Source organism: Gobio gobio, assembly GCF_949357685.1.
Source record: "Gobio gobio genome assembly, chromosome: 1".
In the NCBI taxonomy this organism is placed as follows: Eukaryota; Metazoa; Chordata; class Actinopteri; order Cypriniformes; family Gobionidae; genus Gobio; species Gobio gobio.
In genome coordinates, this window is record NC_137097.1 from 77,245,024 (window position 1) to 77,264,979 (window position 19,956).

The following is a 19,956-nucleotide window of genomic DNA, read 5'->3' on the forward strand; positions in this document are numbered from 1 at the left end:
AACCCGTTTGAATGAACTTTTTGGGAAGTTAAAGAGCTATTAACCTCCCTGCTGAAAAAAAGTCAAACCTGATACATTTAAATCACTAGTTAAAAAAGTGTCTGTATGAATCTCAATTAAAAACTCAAATACAAACATGATAATCAAAAGCATTCACAGCTGAACAGTTCTCATAAGATTCATGCATTTCTACAACATTACCAATAATGTAAAAGGGTTAAAGGGTTAGTTCACCCAAAAATGAAAATTCTGTCATTAATTACTCACCCTCATGTCGTTGGACACCCGTAAGACCTCCGTTCATATTCGGAACACAAATGAAGATATTTTAGTTGAAAGCTGATGGCTGAGAAAGGCTTCAGATAGGCCTCCATTGGCATTCAGTACATTCACACTCACAAGACCCATAAAAGGCACTTAAAACGTCGTTACAAAGTCTATCTCACCACAGTGGCTCTACAATAATCATACAATGCGACGACAATAGTTTTTGTGCGCAAAAAAAAATCAAAATAACACCTTTATCCAACTTGTTCTCGACTTCCGTGTATGCCTCCACGACGCATGCGCGAGAATATGACGCAGATCCGGCGTTCGGACATATGACCCAGAAGCGATTTGTTTACGAGCAGAGGAAGACGCGCGTGTCTAAGCTGTTGGATTCTACATTGATCGTGCTTTAGGTCTCGGCGTAGTTCTCAAAATGGGGCTTAAGTGTGTATTTCATCGATTCCCGAACACCGGCGCTACGTCATATTCTCGCGCATGCGTCGTGGAGGCACACACGGAAGTCGAGAACAAGTTGGATAAAGGTGTTATTTTGATTTTTTTTTGCGCACAAAAACTATTGTCGTCGCATTGTATGATTATTGTAGAGCCACTGTGGTGAGATAGACTTTGTAACGACGTTTTAAGTGCCTTTCATGGATCTTGGAAGTGTCAATGTACTGAATGCCAATGGAGGCCTGTGTGAAGCCTTTCTCAGCCATCAGCTTTCAACTAAAATATCTTCATTTGTGTTCCGAATATGAACGGAGGTCTTACGGGTGTCCAACGACATGAGGGTGAGTAATTAATGACAGAATTTTCATTTTTGGGTGAACTAACCCTTTAAAAAGGCTTTAAAGAATTAATTGTGATCTAAGAGATTGTAACTGAAATGTTGAATTGATTTTGTTTGCACATTTTCACAGTAAAACCTTTGATTCAGACGCAGTTAACAGACGTTTAGCCAGCCGTCACACAAATCCTTCAGAGGAAAGTACCCCAAATATTCCTGAAACTGAGACGTTTAATGAGAAAAAGTCCATAAAACAATTCTGATTGATGTTTTTTTTACTCACACACAGGTTTCACAAGCATTTTGCTTTATCAAACAGGTTTAAATAATTGCTTTTCTTACCGTCAAGACATTTGAATCTTTCTAGGACGCACATAAACCACAAGTACACAGTTGAAGAGTTAAATAAAATAAACCCAAACATCCAAAGCAAACAAGAAAACAGTGAAATGTTCAATGCTTTAAGACATTCATCCAGTGTTTCACAAGTTGTGCAAAAACACATCTGAACTTTAGGTCCCGTTCATTTGAAATGTTTTGAAAGAGTGCAAAGAGTTGAAAACAAAGAATGTTTAAAAGTTTAAATCCCATCACCATAATAATCAAACGTAACATTCAGTGATTCCCTTTCTGAATGAGAGTAGTTTATAGAAATGTAATATTAAATATCATATATATATATATAAATATGAATATATAATATAATCTTTCATTGAACACACAATATCTCTTCTGGTCACAGTGAGATCATTCGCTTTCCCTTCATTGATTCGCTCACTCACTCACTCATCGTCGACGAGTTTCTCGGCTCCGTTCTCAGTCTGCCGAGCGTCTTCCTCTCCTGCTCTGCTCGTCTCCTCATCCTCATCCTCCTCATCCTCGTAGGAGAGGCTCTGTCCGCCGTAGTTGATGGTGGTTCGGGACAGATCCACCTCGATGGGGAACACGTCGGCCTCCTTCAGCACGCCGTAGCAGTCGTCGTAATAGCGCGACATGCCTGAGACGAATCGCTGCAGCTGGAACACGATGTCCTGAACTGAAGGGGGAGAGTAAAAGGTTAAAGAGCAGTAAAGCCGATGTAACCCCTCCTGTTCAAACCGGCCCCCTCTAAGCGGGACTCGAACCAGGGTCCACCAGCATGAGAGTGGGACGCTCTAACAAGGAGTCTAAAGGCTGTAACCTCTAGTGTTAGTCGCTAGAGCGTCTCTTGAGATCAGAGGAGTGAGGTTTACTCACACAGCAACTACTAGCTGACCTCCGTTACACTCACCCCCCTAAACCACACTCCCATCCGGGTCACGGCTAGGGATGGGCATTTCAAGCAAAAATTATATTCGACGATCGCTGGGAATTATTCGATTTTTATTCGAAAATCGCAACTCCTCCCCCGCATGCACGCATGTAAAGGCTACACGCGTATAAACAGAGAGAGAGGGAGAGAGACCATTCACGCTCTCAATCTGTAGGATAACAAACTGTTTAATTAATTAGGGAATAGGCTATATCAACTCAAGCCATATATTTATTGTAACATGCTGAAACTTCAACACCATTGTGCCCTCCATACTTGACATTAAACTCCGGGCTCTCGGCTTAAACAGCTTGTTATGCAGCTGGATCCTGGACTTCCTGTCAAACAGACGCCAGGTGGTCAGAATGGGCAGTAACATCTCCTCACCACTGACTCTCAACACTGGAGCCCCTCAGGGCTGTGTTCTCAGCCCACTCCTGTACTCTTTGTACACACATGACTGTGTGGCAACCCACAGCTCCAATACCATCATCAAGTTTGCTGACGATACGACGGTGGTAGGTCTCATCACTGACAATGATGAAACGGCCTACAGAGAGGAGGTGCACACTCTGACACGATGGTGTCAGGAGCACAACCTCTCCCTCAACGTCAGCAAGACCAAGGAGCTGGTGGTCGACTTCAGGAGGAATGAGAGAGAACACCGCCCCATCACCATCGATGGAGCACCGGTGGAGAGAGTCAGCAGCTTCAAGTTCCTCGGTGTCCACATCACAGAGGAACTCTCATGGTCCGTCCACACCGAGGCCGTTGTGAAGAAGGCTCATCAGCGCCTTTTCTTCCTGCGACGGCTGAGGAGGTTTGGAATGAGCCGCCACATCCTCACACGGTTCTACACCTGCACCATAGAGAGCCTGCTGACTGGCTGCATCACCACCTGGTACGGCAACAGTACCGCCCGCAGCCGCAAAGCCCTGCAAAGGGTAGTGCGCACGGCCAGCTGCATCATCGGAGGTGAGCTTCCCTCCCTCCAGGACATTTACGCCAGGCGGTGTGTGAAGAGAGCTCAGAGGATCAGAGACTCTAGCCACCCGAACCATGGGCTGCTCTCACTGCTGCCATCAGGCAGACGGTACCACAGCATCAGAACACGCACCAGCCGACTCCAGAACAGCTTCTTCCCACAAGCAATTAGACTCCTTAACTCTTGACCCATCAGGATCATAACACACACTGGACAGAATATCACTCAGCACAACCCACTGTAGATAAACACACATTATATACACATTTATTTATCATACAGCATCTATTGCACTTTGGATTTCAATTTTTCAATCTGTGAATAATATTTTATACTGTACATTGTATATTATTATTACTATTATAGCGTAATGTATATTGTTTAGTGTATGTTTAGTGTATATTGTTTAAAGTATATGTATATTGTAAGTATGTGTATATTGTTTAAAGCTGTGAGAACTACACTCACATTGTGTAAATTATTTATTGTTTATTGTAGAGTTTACTGTGCTGTGAGTAATTGTGGGCGCATCAGATGTGTAATCTGATGCTGCTTTAAATGTTGTACATGTCATGTCATGACTACCATGCTGCTCGGAACTGCACCTAAGAATTTCACCTACTGTTGCACTTGTGCATATGTAGAGTGACAAATAAAGTGATTTGATTTGATTTGATTTGATTTGATTTGATTTGATTTGAACATATGACTGTAATGTGACATCGCCCCAAGTTACCTGATAAATGCCACAAGTCTACAGCGTGCGCGTGAGACGATGTGTTATTCTTCTGTTGTCTCAGGGCGTTTTAACTCTGGCATTTTAGTTCGGAATGGGGCACGGTTAGCATGAAAAATTGCTAATGTGAAAGCTTACCTACAGAGCTTGGTGTGCACTGAGGTACCGAACCCGAGAACACACAACCGGAGTTCGGTTGCTCTCGGAGCTGTGCCACGATTCACGTGAATGTGCAAACAGCACTCGGGTAGTAACCAGCACATGCGTTTTAGTCGATTACAATGTCATTAGTTCAATAACATACACGTAAGAGATGATAGTGTTGATGATTTAGCTGAGATACGATCGCGAGAGCGAGCCTGCAGTGTATTCGCTATAGAGTGCAATCAGGGCAGCAAATGAATGGCAATTCACGTCTCCTCAAAAGAGTCTGTTTGCAAGCAGCAAAGCCGCCTTCAAGCGACACACATACGGTTAACCCAAGTGTCGTTTACTCAGCTGCACATAATAGCACCAAATTAATTTAAAAAAGCCCATATTGACCCGCGTTCTGTTTTCTATCACGCCCGTGCACGTTTGTGATGACGTAAGATGAACGCAAACGCACCAGGGTTCAAGTTGAGTGTGAAACCAGACCAACACTGCGGAGGCGGAGGGAAGAATCAGACTCGGACCGCAGCAAACGTGTCCTGTATAAAACACCCTGAGAGCGGACTGGCAGCTTTTAGGAGCGTTATTGGCAGCGCCTCTGGTTACATGAACGCGTCAGCACCACATCAGCACCGACAACATGGGGATTTTTTTTTGGACGATAATCGCACATACTATTCGATATTCTATAATTAAATAACTAATCGAATATTCGAAAATCGCGACCCATCCCTAGTCACGGCACCAATATAACCCCTCCTGTTCAAACCGCCCCAAGCGGGACTCGAACCCGGGTCCGCCTGCATGAGAGTGAGACGCTCTAACAAGGAAGCTAAAGGCTGCAACCTCTAGTGTCAGTCGATAGAGCGTCTCTTGAGATCAGAGGAGTGAGGTTTACTTGCATAGCGACTACTAACTGGCCTCCGTTACACTCACCCCCCTAAACCTCACTCCCATCTGGGTCACGGCACCAATGTAACCCCTCCTGTTCTAACCGCCTCAAGCGGGACTCGAACCCGGGTCCACCAGCATAAGAGTCAGATGCTCTAACAAGGAGGCTAAAGGCTGCAACCCCTAGCGTCAGTCGCTAGAGCGTCTCTTGAGATCAGAGGAGTGAGGTTTACTCGCACAGCAACTACTAGCTGGCCTCCGTTACACTCACCCCCTAAACCTCACTCCCATCTGGGTCACGGCACCAATGTAACCACCCGCTCCAAGCGGGACTCGAACCCCGGTCCGCCAGCATGAGAGTCGGACCTCCAACAAGGAGGCTAAAGGCTGCAACCCCTTGCGTCAGTCCCTAGAGCGTCTCTTGAGATCAGAGGAGTGAGGTTTACTTGCACAGCAACTACTAGCTGGCCACCGTTACACTCACCCCCTAAACCTCACTCCCATCCGGGTCACGGCACCAATATAACCCCTTCTGTTCAAACCGCCCCAAGCGGGACTCGAACCCGGGTCCACCTGCATGAGAGTCAGACGCTCTAACAAGGAGGCTAAAAGCTGCAACCCATAGCGTCAGTCGCTAGAGCATCTCTTGAGATCAGAGGAGTGAGGTTTACTCGCACAGCAACTACTAGCTGGCCTCCGATGCGTCTCGACCTACTCAACACACCGTGTTTCTGGTCCAGGAGTTCGATTTTCTCCAAAACGTCCTTGCGCATCTTGGCGAATCGTGCGCGAGCTTCCTGCCGACAGCGCAGGATCAAGCGGTACTCGTAGTTACCGGTGCTGACGCGGTACAACGGGTCGCCCAGCGCCTGAAACACACACACACAGGGTTAAACAAGTCATTATGCAAATATGTATAGCCACAATCTCGTTATTTGTTTCAATGTAGTAAAATATATATATATACACAGACACAATACACAAACATAAAAATGCATTTATGTCAAAAATGGTTAATGCATTTCAACATACATATAGTATTTTACTATTTTAATATGCATTCGTCTTTCTGCATCGTCATTTTTACATGAATAACAGTAGAAAACAGTGATGTTTTGTATGCAATCACAAATTAAATGGGTTAAATATTTATATTAAGAGTTAAATATGCATATATAACAAGCCCTACATCTCAATTTTGTAAAAAACTTTACTCTTTTCCATGATTAACAGTAATAAAATGATTTTTAATCATACTTATTTAACATAATCAGGCACACTGGCAAAAATCTAGCTTTATTTAACAACAACAATACAGAAAAAATGCTATATAACTTAAATCTACAAATCTTGCATTTTAATAATGGAATTATTTCCTTATTTAGTTTAATCTTTAAAATTAAGTGTCAGGGTTTCTACAGGTTTTATGAAGGTAAATTTAAGACGTTTTTAAGACCAATTCATGTAATAAATTCACAATAAATGTGAATGTGTAAACACAATGAGTTGCATTACTGACTTTCTAAGTGTTGACGATTTCCAACAGATCTCCATAACTTTTTAATTAATTTTACAAAAAATAGCGTAAAAGTTTGAGAGAAATCTTGGGAAGTCTTATGAAAGTGAATTTATGATTAAAACAAGAAAAATTACATTACATAAATTCTAATGCAAGTAATCATACCCAATGACAGATATTTGTTCTTGTTTTAAGCATAAACTCGCTCAATTTTGTTCAATTACTCAGAAAACAACACATAATATCCTAATTTTGCATGCCAAGTAAATATATTTAGAAATTGTTCTGGAAAACAAAAATCCTAAGGAAGAACATCATTGTTTGCAGTGCATGCAATGTAATTTGTAAATTAGGGCCTTAAAAGTTCTGCTTTAATGGTTAAATTGAGGTTTACTGGCTTTCGTTCTTCTTCGGAACACAAATGAAGATATTTTCAATGAAATGGGAAAGATTTCTGTCCCTCCATTGACACTTTGCCTCTTCAAAAAGTTCATAAAGAGATCGTAAAACTAATCCATATGGATGAAGAGGCTCGATGGCTTTATTTGATGAATGAAAGTCTTGCAGGTTTGGAATGACATTAGGATGACCGAATTGCCATTTTGGGTGAACGGTCCCTTTAAGTGTTCTGACATACTTTTGAATTATTCATTTAAAATTGGACAAATCCGTGACATTCTGCATTATACAATAAATCCCATTTTCATGAATGGATTCTGCAATTCCATCCACGTTTTCCACATCGCAGAAACCACAGGGCCCTGATTTAAAGCCATGTTATTGAATTTAAGACTTTCTGCTCCAATATAAGACCTTTTCAAGGTCTTTTTTTTAAAGAAACCCTGGGTGTGTACGCATATACAGTATGTACAGTAATTAGGGGTGTAATGTTCGTACTGAACCGTTTCGGTACAGGGCTTCCAACACACTTCAATCCGAGTTCCCACACAAACATAGTAAGTATTCAGTCCATTTTATCACAAAATTCAAAAGATAAATGCTGTTTAACGCTCTTTAATGTGACGTGATTGATCACTGTACAGTTCAAGCGGCGGCGCACAAGTGAACGCGATCATCTCGTCAAGTCAAAGAATAAACATGAATCAACATCTGAAGGTGTGTTGAGGATACAGTACAACTTACTAAAGCGTACCATATGTGGTGTAATCGCTCAGTCCGTGTCTCAACGGCAGAAAGACGTCAATAAAACAGCTTGAGAACAATGTCACGCAGCATCACATTCAGTGTCCACAGCTGTTAGTTCACTAGAGCAGCCTTTCTCAAAGTGGGTGCCGCGGCACACTGGGGTGCCGCCAAAAAATTTCGTAGGCTAAAAAAAATAAATAAAAAAAAAATTCTGAAATTTCATATATAAAATATATTTGAATTTACATAAATACATCCTTCTTCTTTTTAACCCTTTCGGACGTACGATCACACATTCACACATGTGATTAGAACGGTCAGTGCATCACGTTCATTCAAATGTAAATTCAAATGTGCTTTCGCGTTGGCTTGCACTGAGCCAGAGACAGGCGCGCTCAGACTTGTCATATATCACAACTTTTCAGTGTTTTCAGCCACATAATGTTTATTTTAGGTTTCATACATATACGTACTAAAAAAACAATACATTTAGAGTTTGTAAAATGCACAATGATGAAAAATGAAGAGGCAATAATAATCCTTTCCATTATAATTAGTTTTATTCATATCAGATACACATTGTGTAAGTAACTTTAAAGTTTACTCTATTCTTCTCCCAGTTCACCTGCCACTTACTTTTATGTATTTTGGGAGAAGTGGATGAATTCACGTTCTAAATCCAACAGATCCGATTGTCTGAACTGCGCCTGCGGCGGCGATGGCGGCGCCCATCGCGCATACAGCTCAACTAACGCGATCGTTTTAAAGGTGTTTAAACGACAAAACACTTCCACTTGTATATATTTGATAATCGGAATATCAGATATTTCAGGCCATATCTAACAAATGTGTGAATATTTTGAATAAAAAAGGAAAAATGACATAAAAGTCTCTCATTTATTGTGGTCACCCCCACCCCCGGCTTGTGTGAGCGCGTATGTGCGCGCATGTAGATCTTTCTCCATCTCTCGTTGCGGATTATTTTTTTGTGTGTGTATGGGTGTATGTGGGTGTGTGTGCATGTGCATATGGCACGGATGAAAACAAGCACTATATGGAAAAACATTCCTGCTTATCTCTGGTGCATGGAACATGGATCTTTTTCTTATCGTATTGTATCTGATTTTATTTATTTTTGTTATGTCTGCCACTTTTTATTTTATTTTAACTGCATCCTGCACTTCAGTTTAGTTCTCCTGGTCAGGATTTGTTGTTGGGTTCTTGTATTGTGCGGTCCACCTCTTACGGTTTTATGGCATTTGTGTCTCTGATTAATTATTTTGTGAATTACTTTGCAAACCTGTTTTTAAAGGTGCTATAAAGTTGTTATTATTATTGTTATTTACAGTTCGTATTATGCTCTGTTCATTACTGTCCTGTCTAAATAAACAGGACATTTGCATTTAAATTTGGGTTATGCAGTGTTTTTAAATTATATTTTAAACTGGGGTGCCTTGAAATTTTATGCACTTTTGAAAGGTGCCCTGACTGAAAAAGGTTTGAGAAAGGCTGCACTAGAGAGATGAACTCTTTCACTAAATATATGACCTTTATTAGCCGTTATATATTAAATATACATTTTATTCTACTGAACCTGTGACTGATGTCTTTATACACTGCCACTGTGTATAAATTATTATATTTCAACTAGGCCTGTCATGATAACAAATTTTGCTGGACGATAAATTGGCCAAGAAATGAATGCGATAAACGATAATATTGTCGTTCTGAGACTATTTTCAACTAAAATAATGACAATAGGTGAGATTTTGATACAGCAAGAGGGAAGACATTGATGACATGCTTTTCATTTATTTGGCAAAAAAAGGAGAATATGTATTGCTATCTCTACAGGAACTTATGTGCCTTTTTAGCACACAAAGATTAAGCTGAAGAATTAACTTGCATTTATCAAACTGCCAACTTCAGTGTAGCTTTAAGCCTTAAAGTTTAAACTCGACGCGTCCGCGCGAACCGAGGGTAAAAATGGCGTCAACGATTAATTGATTTATGGACTATTGCGACAGGTCTAATTTCAACAACGAATTGGAGTTAAAACATAATTTTATAATTAGATTTAGAAGTTAATGCAAAACCTGCCTTATGTGAAGCTTATGAGTGTTGATTATTATGTCTAAAAATAAATAGCAACTGAATTTAGGCTAATAGTTTGGGCTCTGTTGTTAACCTTTAATAGCAATGTGTGAGTAAGGGCTCCTTATATAGATTACGGCATTGTGTTTTAGTTATAATTGAATTAAATTAAGGACAGACATTTGTTCAGTAAACCACTGTTGAATAAAAAAAAGCTATTTTATATTTAGTTTTCTCGCCCTTACCCGAACCGTCAGTTCTGTGTACTGTTACACCCCTAGCGGTAACGTGTTTATAAAAAAAAACGATTTTAAACATTTTTGAGCAGTTTCACACATTTATCAGTAATAAAATCAAATTTGCTTATCTTTAAAAAAAAAAAAATTGTTCAGAGTGACTGTGTCAGGGTCAAAGTTTAAATTAAACTGAACTCCAAATCGCGTTATAATCAGTGAACAGGGTAAGGCAGTTTAAACAGTAACAATATACTAACTGATTTGGCCATCGAAGAGAGTTGAAATCTGGTCAACTTTATGGTAATGAGCTATGATGCGGTTCGGCGGCAACCAATGGGAGAAGGTGCTCCGCTTGAGAGGACTCCAGAGAGGGCAGTGCTGTAAACTTTGGCTCCCACCACATTAGTTCCCAAGCAAAATGGAGGAGAGGTTGATCATTGCGGTGGCGGCGAATTTGATAAGAAGGCGCGTGACACTATTTATAGGCAACACATTCGCTCTAGAACGCTTGTTTTTCAGCGGGAATGCATTTAATTTGCTCAAAACAACATCGATTTGGCCAAATGCATTAATGCTGCACTTCACCCAGGACAGTAATTGTAATGTAGGCTGCACACAAATTAATGTGAGCGTTAATTAAAGACCAAGGCTAGTTAACTTCTCCTATAAACTGCTTGTTGAAATTAGCTATTAGCATGTTGAAACACACAAATGGCTTTTAATTGGTTTATTTTGAGGTTAACTTCTATGAACGCACAGTAAGAGTTGAATAATCGCCAGATGGTTTCCCTCACGCTAAGTTTAGTTTTGGTTAGTTAATGGACGGAGTGCGTGAACTTACGATACAGCTGTACTCTTCATCATCCATCTCCTTCACCTTCAGACAGTACGACTGAAACACAGACACATCACCATAAAACACTCTTAAAATCCCTCGCATCTCCTCTCGCGATCATTAAATGCTGAACGGTCTCTTACCAGATACTCGAACTTGACGTCCAGGTATTTGCGGATGGTGAGTTTGGTGTCTGGGATGGCTTTGTGAAGATACGTGTTCAGATCATGCAGCATCTGACGGACAGACGGACAGACATTTGCATTGTGTCTTTAGCTGTTCTACACCATATATTTAGTTCCTCTCTATTACAGTCAAGTGTCTGAGTGAGAACATGAAGTGGTTTCTGATCTCTCACGGGTTTGATGGTCTTCAGCAGCTGGATGCCGAACTTCTCCATGTTTCGATGAGCTTCGGCAAACTTCACGAAGGCTTCGCTGGCGGCGGCCTGAGGCTCACGGACGCCAATGACGGAAAACACATCGCCAAACGCTGAGAGAGCGAGAAAACAAACATTACAATCACGCCTCGGGTGGAGTTTGTTGGTCATGTTTGGTTATTACCACCAGACGATCTAAAGTTACTGGTGCGTTGTGTAACTAGAGACCATCTTATGTATACACTCACCTAAAGGATTATTAGGAACACATACTAATACTGTGTTTGACCCCCTTTCGCCTTCAGAACTGCCTTAATTCTACGTGGCATTGATTCAACAAGGAGCTGAAAGAATTCTTTAGAAATGTTGGCCCATATTGATAGGAGAGCATCTTGCAGTTGATGGAGATTTGTGGGATGCACATCCAGGGCACGAAGCTCCCGTTACACCACATCCCAAAGATGCTCTATTGGGTTGAGATCTGGCGACTGTGGGGGCCATTTTAGTCCAGTGAACTCATTGTCATGTTCAAGAAACCATTTTGAAATGATTCGAGCTTTGTGACGGTGCATTATCCTGCTGGAAGTAGCCATCAGAGGATGGGGACATGGTGCTCATAAAGGGATGGACATGGTCAGAAACAATGCTCAGGTAGGCCGTGGCATTTAAACCATGCCCAATTGGCACTAAGGGGCCTAAAGTGTGCCAAGAGAACATCCCCCACACCATTACACCACCACCACCAGCCTGCACAGTGGTAACAAGGCATGATGGATCCATGTTCTCATTCTGTTTACGCCAAATTCTGACTCTACCATCTGAATGTCTCAACAGAAATCGAGACTCATCAGACCAGGCAACATTTTTCCAGTCTTCAACTGTCCAATTTTGGTGAGCTTGTGCAAATTGTAGCCTCTTTTTCCTATTTGTAGTGGAGATGAGTGGTACCCGGTGGGGTCTTCTACTGTTGTAGCCCATCCGCCTCAAGGTTGTGCGTGTTGTGGCTTCACAAATGCTTTGCTGCAGACCTCGGTTGTAACGAGTGGTTATTTCAGTCAAAGTTGCTCTTCTATCAGCTTGAATCAGTCGGCCCATGACCTCTGACCTCTAGCATCAACAAGGCATTTTCGCCCACAGGACTGCCGCATACTGGATGTTTTTCCCTTTTCACACCATTCTTTGCAAACCCTAGAAATGGTTGTGCGTGAAAATCCCAGTAACTGAGCAGATTGTGAAATACTCAGACCGGCCCGTCTGGCACCAACAACCATGCCATGCTCAAAATTGCTTAAATCCCCTTTCTTTCCCATTCCGACATTCAGTGTGGAGTTCAGGAGATTGTCTTGACCAGGACCACACCCCTAAATGCATTGAAGCAACTGCCATGTGATTGGTTGATTAGATAATTGCATTAATGAGGAATTGAACAGGTGTTCCTAATAATTCTTTAGGTGAGTGTGTATGATCCCAAATTGAATGTCAATCTTTTACAGCAAACCAATTTTCCTGTCTATAAAATGAGCGTTCTTCAGGAGAAAGTGAATATGACTGTATTACTTTACAGTCATTATTTGTGTTAACATTTTCAATCATGCTTAAACTCTTGTGAAGGCATTGAGTTTCATTCTTCTCAGCTTTGACATACTCACTAAAGTCACTTAAACCACAGATTTCTCAGTCACTGTAAACGGCTGTCGGTGTGTGTGTGTGTGTGTGTGTGATATCTGACCTCTGTGAGTGTGAGAGAGCTCATAGAAAGCTCTCAGGAGTCTCTTGGTGTGCTCCATCAGCCCTGAACACACACAAACACTCAGGTTATTTCCCTGTCAAACCCTCTCAGTCACTGGTTTAACGCAGCATCAGTGTGAATGAACCACCTTTATAAAGTTCAGCCGTTTTCTCCAGCTCCTCCAGCCTCTTCACCAGACCATCTGAAACAAACACAAACACACACACACACACACACACACACACACACACACACACACACACACACACACACACACACACACACACACACACACACACACACACACACACAGTTTCTCATGTCACAGAGATGTTTCCACACATGAACCTGCTAAAAGAGGATGCCGACAGCACGTTTCATCGAGAGAGAGTCGCGCACAGAAAACTGATTTAAAATGCCTTTACAGACAGTGAGCGAGAGAGAGAGAGAGAGAGAGAGAGAGAGAGAAGTACTGACCATTGCACAGAATGGCTCTGCTGAGTCCCAGAGCGTCTGCGGTTCCTGAACTCATGTTCTCCACCAGACGATGCTTCACCTTCTTCAGCACTGACACACACACACCCACACACACAAAACCATATGAAAAACCCTCTTTACATGGTTTATGATTGATTACATTGTTAAAGTTTTATAAATTCAATTGAAAACATGTTTTTCGGTGAGTAAAATATATTAATCCACTAAAAAGAATAATAAAGGATTTTCACAGGGCTCAAATAGAGAAAAACACGAATGAGCGTCTGCAATCATTCAAACACAATGAATATTTGTTTGAGTTTTTTACCGATATCCAGAGATTTTCCCTGCTTGGGATCGGCCTGTAGTTTATTGTACTGGATCACGACTTCACCCTGCAGGTCACAAACACATTCACAAGTGTTAATTTAGTTGACGAATAATTTTCGTCATAATTTTCATTAACAACCTTTTTTCACTGACGAAAACGAGACGATGACTAAATAAAAACTAGTGTTGGATGACAAAAACTATGACGAAAATCAACTGTCATTTTCGTCAACAATTAAAAACGCAAATGTTAGGGAGGGAGGATTAGGGAAGAGATCGGGTCAGAACTGATGTCCTGTGTAACAGATGCGCACATTTGATCTGAACTGATCTAACCACTGGAAAACACACGGCTCACACACCCCCAATCCAGCTCCAGAGCGGCTCAATCAATCAATAACACACATTTATGCCAGGCGATTGTTTATGAACTAATGCTGATGAATAATGACAGTTGACTTTACAATGTTTATATAGTAATGTGTTTTAGACCGTTGTAACAACGCATATTTTATCTCCCTCATCTGAACTTGAATGAGCTCCTGCAACTGCAACAGATGTGCAGACATTTCAAAATAAGAGTCCTGGTGTATTTCCAGCTGGTTTATAATTAAAAGTCACGCATTATATATTCGTTTTTGGTTACACAATAAACTGTATTTAATTTCTTTTCCATTTAATTCATAGTCAGGAGGAAAGACCAGTTTTTGACACATATTCAATAAAGTATCAGGGTTATAATAGTTCACTAAAACCATTTAAAAAAAATGAATTACTTGAAATTAAATAAATGTTAACTGAAATTAAAAATAAATAAATAAACAAACTTATTTGAAGCTTTAGCTTAACCTGATTGGCCTACTGACTAAAACAGAAATACAAAGTTATAAAAACTATATAGATGTTTTTAAAAAACAGACAAAAAAGTGAATTGAGCTCTTTCGTGTATTTTTAACGTCAAAAACAAATGATGTCAAAATGTCAGTTCAAGTGAGAGCCGGTTAAGTAATGCTTAAATGCTTAATGTATTAAAATTTAACTAAACTCATTAGATTTTAGGATACTAAAACTAGACTAAAACTAAAAACAATTCAAGTGACTAAAACATGATTAAAACTAAATTGCATTTTAGTCAAAAGACTATGACTAAAACTAAATCAAAATTTGCTGTCAAAATTAACACATTCACAAACACAAGAAATAATCTAAATATACTCTCGTAGTGAATGTGGCATACATAATTCACCTTTCAGTTAAAATGAGTTCTATACACTGTTGATTATAAATGCAGCACTTTGTTAGCGTGTTTGTTCAGGACTGTTCAGGGATCGCGGTCCCTTTAAATGTGCTTAACACGTGTTGATGCGGGACGCTTGTCAGCACCATTTTGATTCAGAGTTTTCTGCCTCAGTTTATTAAACGATGTGCTCAACGTGAGAAGTTGTCTCTTGTTATTTACGGCAATACCTGTGATGCTCACATGATTCAAATCACGTATATCCTCCATCTAACACTGTAAAAATGCTTTTAATTACACGTTAGGGCTGCACGATTAATCGAAATCGAACCGCAATCACGATTTGGGTTATGTGCGATTATGAAAGCGCAAAGGCTGCGATTTTAATTAAATAAATAAATGCCCAGCGTGTCAGTGATCAGGAGTAAACGCTGCTCCGTCTGAAAGCACTGCGAGTTTGAGTCGATTATAATGTGCGTTTGAAAAAGCAACACGTGTCAAACATCTTCACAAACTAATGTGTTGTCCAACAAAATACGTTTAATAACCCGCTTTAACTCACTTCATATCGTCAGTTGAGTGTTTGTGAGCTGATGTGGCTTCTCTTCACAGGATGTCAATCAGCACTGAATACTTTATTATGATGAAAATACCCGAGAAGGCCTGAAGAAATCAAATACACCATATATTGACGCAGTCGTGTGTTTATTGTCATCATATTTAATCAAAGCGTTTCTATCTTCTTTTTATTCAGCTCTGCTAATTTACACAGCGCTAGCTTCACACACATTAGGGATTTCCTGACAGCGATTACTTCTCTGAGGGAAATGTGGAGTTTCTGCTCGAGGGCGCCCTCTGGCTTCCAGTATGAATTAAAACTTTTTGGCAACAAATAATACTTCGCTCTAAATAAATTTATATGACAATCTATATGTTTTTCTTCAATGTACAGGAGATTTTATCCACGCAGTGGATGCAAAAGAGGCTCATATTTCATATTAAAGACATAGACTTTAAGAAATTGATATCATAGATAAAAAGCACAGATTTTTTTAATAATAATATAATTTTTACAATAAATCCTTAGACCTTTCTAATGATTTTTAGTCATAGGCTGTCCAGCAGTTTTTTTGTAAAAAGTTTTCTGTAAAATATAAATATTATTATTATTATTATATTTATTCTTAAATACTATTTTTGTTATTGTAATAGTAATGTTAATGTTTTTGTAATAGTAATATTTCTTATTTTGTTAAATATTTGTATTTAGCAATAATAATAATAATTATTAGTCATATTAATATATAAACACAAAATCATATATACACACTTTTCATTTGTAAAAATTAAAAAAAAAAAAAAATCGCATTTTAAATCGCAATCGCAATTTTAACCAGAAAAATCGCAATTAGATATTTTTTCCCGTACACAAGTACAATTTTCATATGATTGCCCTCGAATGAGTGTAAGTTAACAAGTGATTTGTTATTAATGACACAAACACAAATAAATGATATGCACATTTTCGTACCTAATTTTTCTTTAGACTCTTGAATCAAAATTAATCTTTTTCAAACATTATCCGAGTTGACGTTTTAAACGTTGTACCTGCACCGTCTGGATCATCTTGGCCACCTCCACTTTATCCTCGTCCTGCCTTTAATCCGATCTCTTTTTGCTTTCCTCCGACAAAACCTTTGCTTTCTTATTTTTCTGTGCTGCTTCGGCCATGACTATAACATTCGGCAAACAAATGATAGTTTGGTTCGCACGTCCGAATTTAAGGAAGTGGGGGTGATGGTGGAAGTGACGTATATGCCGTAAAGCAGTCGAATTTTATAGTTCTTTTTTTTCTCGGGTTTCTACCCGAAACCCGAAGTTTAAAAGTACGATTAAAAACGATACAGACCCCGTCAGGCTATGGCAGACGTGTCATTCAACCTATTGTAAGTCCATGTATCATCACAAGAGTCTTGAAAATATATTATAATGGTTGAAACGTTACCTAGTGCTGCTTTAAACAAATTTGGAAAAACAGTTTTTTAACCAAATCCTACCTACCTTACCTTTAATATATAAACACAAAATGTTAGATACACACTTTTCATTTGTAAAAATAAAAAATCGCATTTTTAACCAGAATAATCGCAATTCGATATTTTCCCGTACACACGTACAATTTTCATATGATTGCCCTCGAATGAGTGTAAGTTAACAAGCGATTTGTTATTAATTACACAAACACAAATAAATGATATGCACATTTTCGTACCTAATCTTTCTTTAGACTTGCAGCTTGAAGTAAATCAAAATTAATCTTTTTCAAACATTATCCGAGTTGACGTTTTAACCGTTGTACCTGCACCGTCTGGATCATCTTGGCCACCTCCACTTTAGTCTTTCCTTTCACCGGTCTGCCGTTGACCCCCGTGATCTCGTCCCCCGCGGCCACCGTCCCATCCAGAGCGGCCGGCGTATTATCAAACACCTGAGCACACATGAGCCATCCTCAGAAACAGAAAACCTTCCACAAAACACATGAACTGATGCAGGCGTGAACATGTGACCTGTACGATGTAGAGACATGGGCAGAACTGAGCTCCGCCCCCAATGCTGATCCCAATCAGGTTCTGTGAGTCCTTCTTCAGAGTCACTGTTCCAGGAACTGTGGGAATCCCCCTGGACACAAACACAACACTAAATACTATCCATCTTCATTTTTTTATACACTAGATCTGTTATCCTTATGTCACAAGCTCTCCTCCTCAATTGCAGTTACACACTTGATGACTTGCAGAAATATCTCTATATCCTTCCCCACAGTAGATAGAAAGCCCAATAATGTAAGCAGCTCGATATGAATGCTGGTTATGTTGAGATACTCACAGTTTGTCCTCCTCGAGCTCATAGTCCATGTCTGTGAACATGATCAGCTCTGATCGTCTGTGTTCAGTGTGTGATCAAACTCCCTTCATTCATTCAGATGCTCTCAAACTGTATAATAACACAACAGTATTAATGCAACTCACGGTGTAAGTTAAGTTAAATCATCTGTACTGACATCTATTCAATATGCTGCTCTTTATCATGTGTTGTTGTTGTTATTATGAGGTGGCGACAGGTGTTTACGCAAATACATAATTCGGACGTGTCTCTCTTACCGCTCCGTAGATGAATATTTCAAGTACAATGCCGTTAAATTATAGAAACAATGTTTCAGTGTTGTTTTATGAAGATAATTCGATAAACATTGAGCTTTTTCATCTGATCACCAGTCTGCAGGATGCTTTATTCTTCTGCTGGTGTTTAATGGTGGCTGGAAAAACCAGCGCAAATGCGCATTTCCGCCTCCTATAGGGCTGGAGTGTTAACATATTCTTTCAAATATGTTATGGAGTGGATATAATATAATATTGATATAATATTACTAATGTTGATTTCATATGGAGTGAAATGTCGTTAAGTCCCAAAACATTTCAGTTTTGAAGTAGGCCTACCTCCGTTCCCACAGTCACTATGATTTAATTACGTACACATTTTGATTTACGATGTATTTTTCATATCCATGTAGCCTAACTGCTTCATAGAGTAATATAATTCAGGTGCAGTTGCACTACTTCATTATTCATAAATTGTAATCCATATACTTAATCACTATTATTACATGGAAAACATAAGCAATTTTTTTTCAATAACACACAGCCCCCCCAAGTTATACATAATACATATACTAATAATTGTTAAAAAGTATGTTTTATATAGTTAACATTCATTTGAGATGTAAAAAAAAACGATGTAGATAATTTATTTATAAATCGCACGTCGTGATTGGCTACATTTCTGTAGTGGTTATGAGATGCGTCACGGTCACTAACGGTCAGACTCTTCGCCAGCCAGTTGCAGGTTGTGAATTTGATTGTGCAGGTAACAAATGTTTTGGGTGGGTGGACAAAACCACTAAACGTGGATTACACCTGTGGTGGGAGCTGACCTGATATCTCTCGATATCGAATATCCTGTCCATCTTCATGAGGACATTGGCCTGAAAGAGGTTTGAATCAACAATTAATAATTTTTGACTCTGCTAAGTTCTGTGTTAGGTTGTACAATGTGTATAATATATGTATTTTATAGAGTACAAAGCCAACACTGTCGGTTTTACCCTTTACCCCGTGTGTCTGTGGGGTAAAACCGACAGTAAAACCATCAAAAGACACAAATAGCCTACTTTAGCTAAAATAAAATTATTTTAATAATGTCTCTAAGTTAATACTTAAAACAATCACTTTAGCAAAGTTTGTTCTCTTTTCGGTTTATTTTGTCAAATTAAATAATCAATTTTGTTCCATAAAAATACTGTCATTTAAATATGTCCATTTTAAAAATACAGAAAACATTTTTGAAAACAATGAATGATATCCAATACTAACTTGGTAAAGCTTTACAATATTAACAAACAAATATGGTATTTTATTATATGAAATGATTAATATCTCTAAGATGGACACCCAACTTAATATATGATATACAATCTGAATCCAACCATGTCATGTCAACGAATGGAAAAGTAATTTATCATGTTAATTATTGTGCCTTTAGCCCCAACAGCAGCGGCTCATTTTACCCCAAACTCCATACTTTTACACATTCTTCAGTTAATGAAAAACTGTTGCTTACCTTGAAAATCATTAAAAGACATTTGTCTCAAAATATAGACAATAATTGTATCGATTCTCATTTGTTAGTTAAATCTACAAAAAAAATTTTCAAATTAGCGCAGAATCAACTTTGCGCAATCACCTCAAAGATCAGCCAAATTTCCACGTGAATCATCAAAAGCTGAGCTGAATTTTGTGCCATC

At 39.4% G+C, this 19,956-nt stretch overlaps 1 protein-coding gene across 1 annotated transcript; it reads right to left on the reverse strand.

Moving 5' to 3' along the window:
- Positions 1–1,696: 1,696 nt before the first annotated feature.
- Positions 1,697–18,441, reverse strand: pick1 (protein interacting with prkca 1). The gene is made up of 13 exons (XM_079814665.1): positions 18,257–18,441; positions 17,982–18,089; positions 17,663–17,774; positions 17,455–17,583; positions 13,857–13,923; positions 13,529–13,618; positions 13,200–13,253; positions 13,052–13,114; positions 11,302–11,435; positions 11,087–11,179; positions 10,950–11,000; positions 5,838–5,982; positions 1,697–2,096 (listed from the first exon to the last, which is right to left on the reverse strand). The coding sequence occupies exons 2-13, from the start codon at positions 18,020–18,022 to the stop codon at positions 1,843–1,845; spliced, it is 1,233 nt and encodes a 410-aa protein (XP_079670791.1). The 5' UTR covers positions 18,023–18,089; positions 18,257–18,441; the 3' UTR covers positions 1,697–1,842.
- Positions 18,442–19,956: the final 1,515 nt, after the last annotated feature.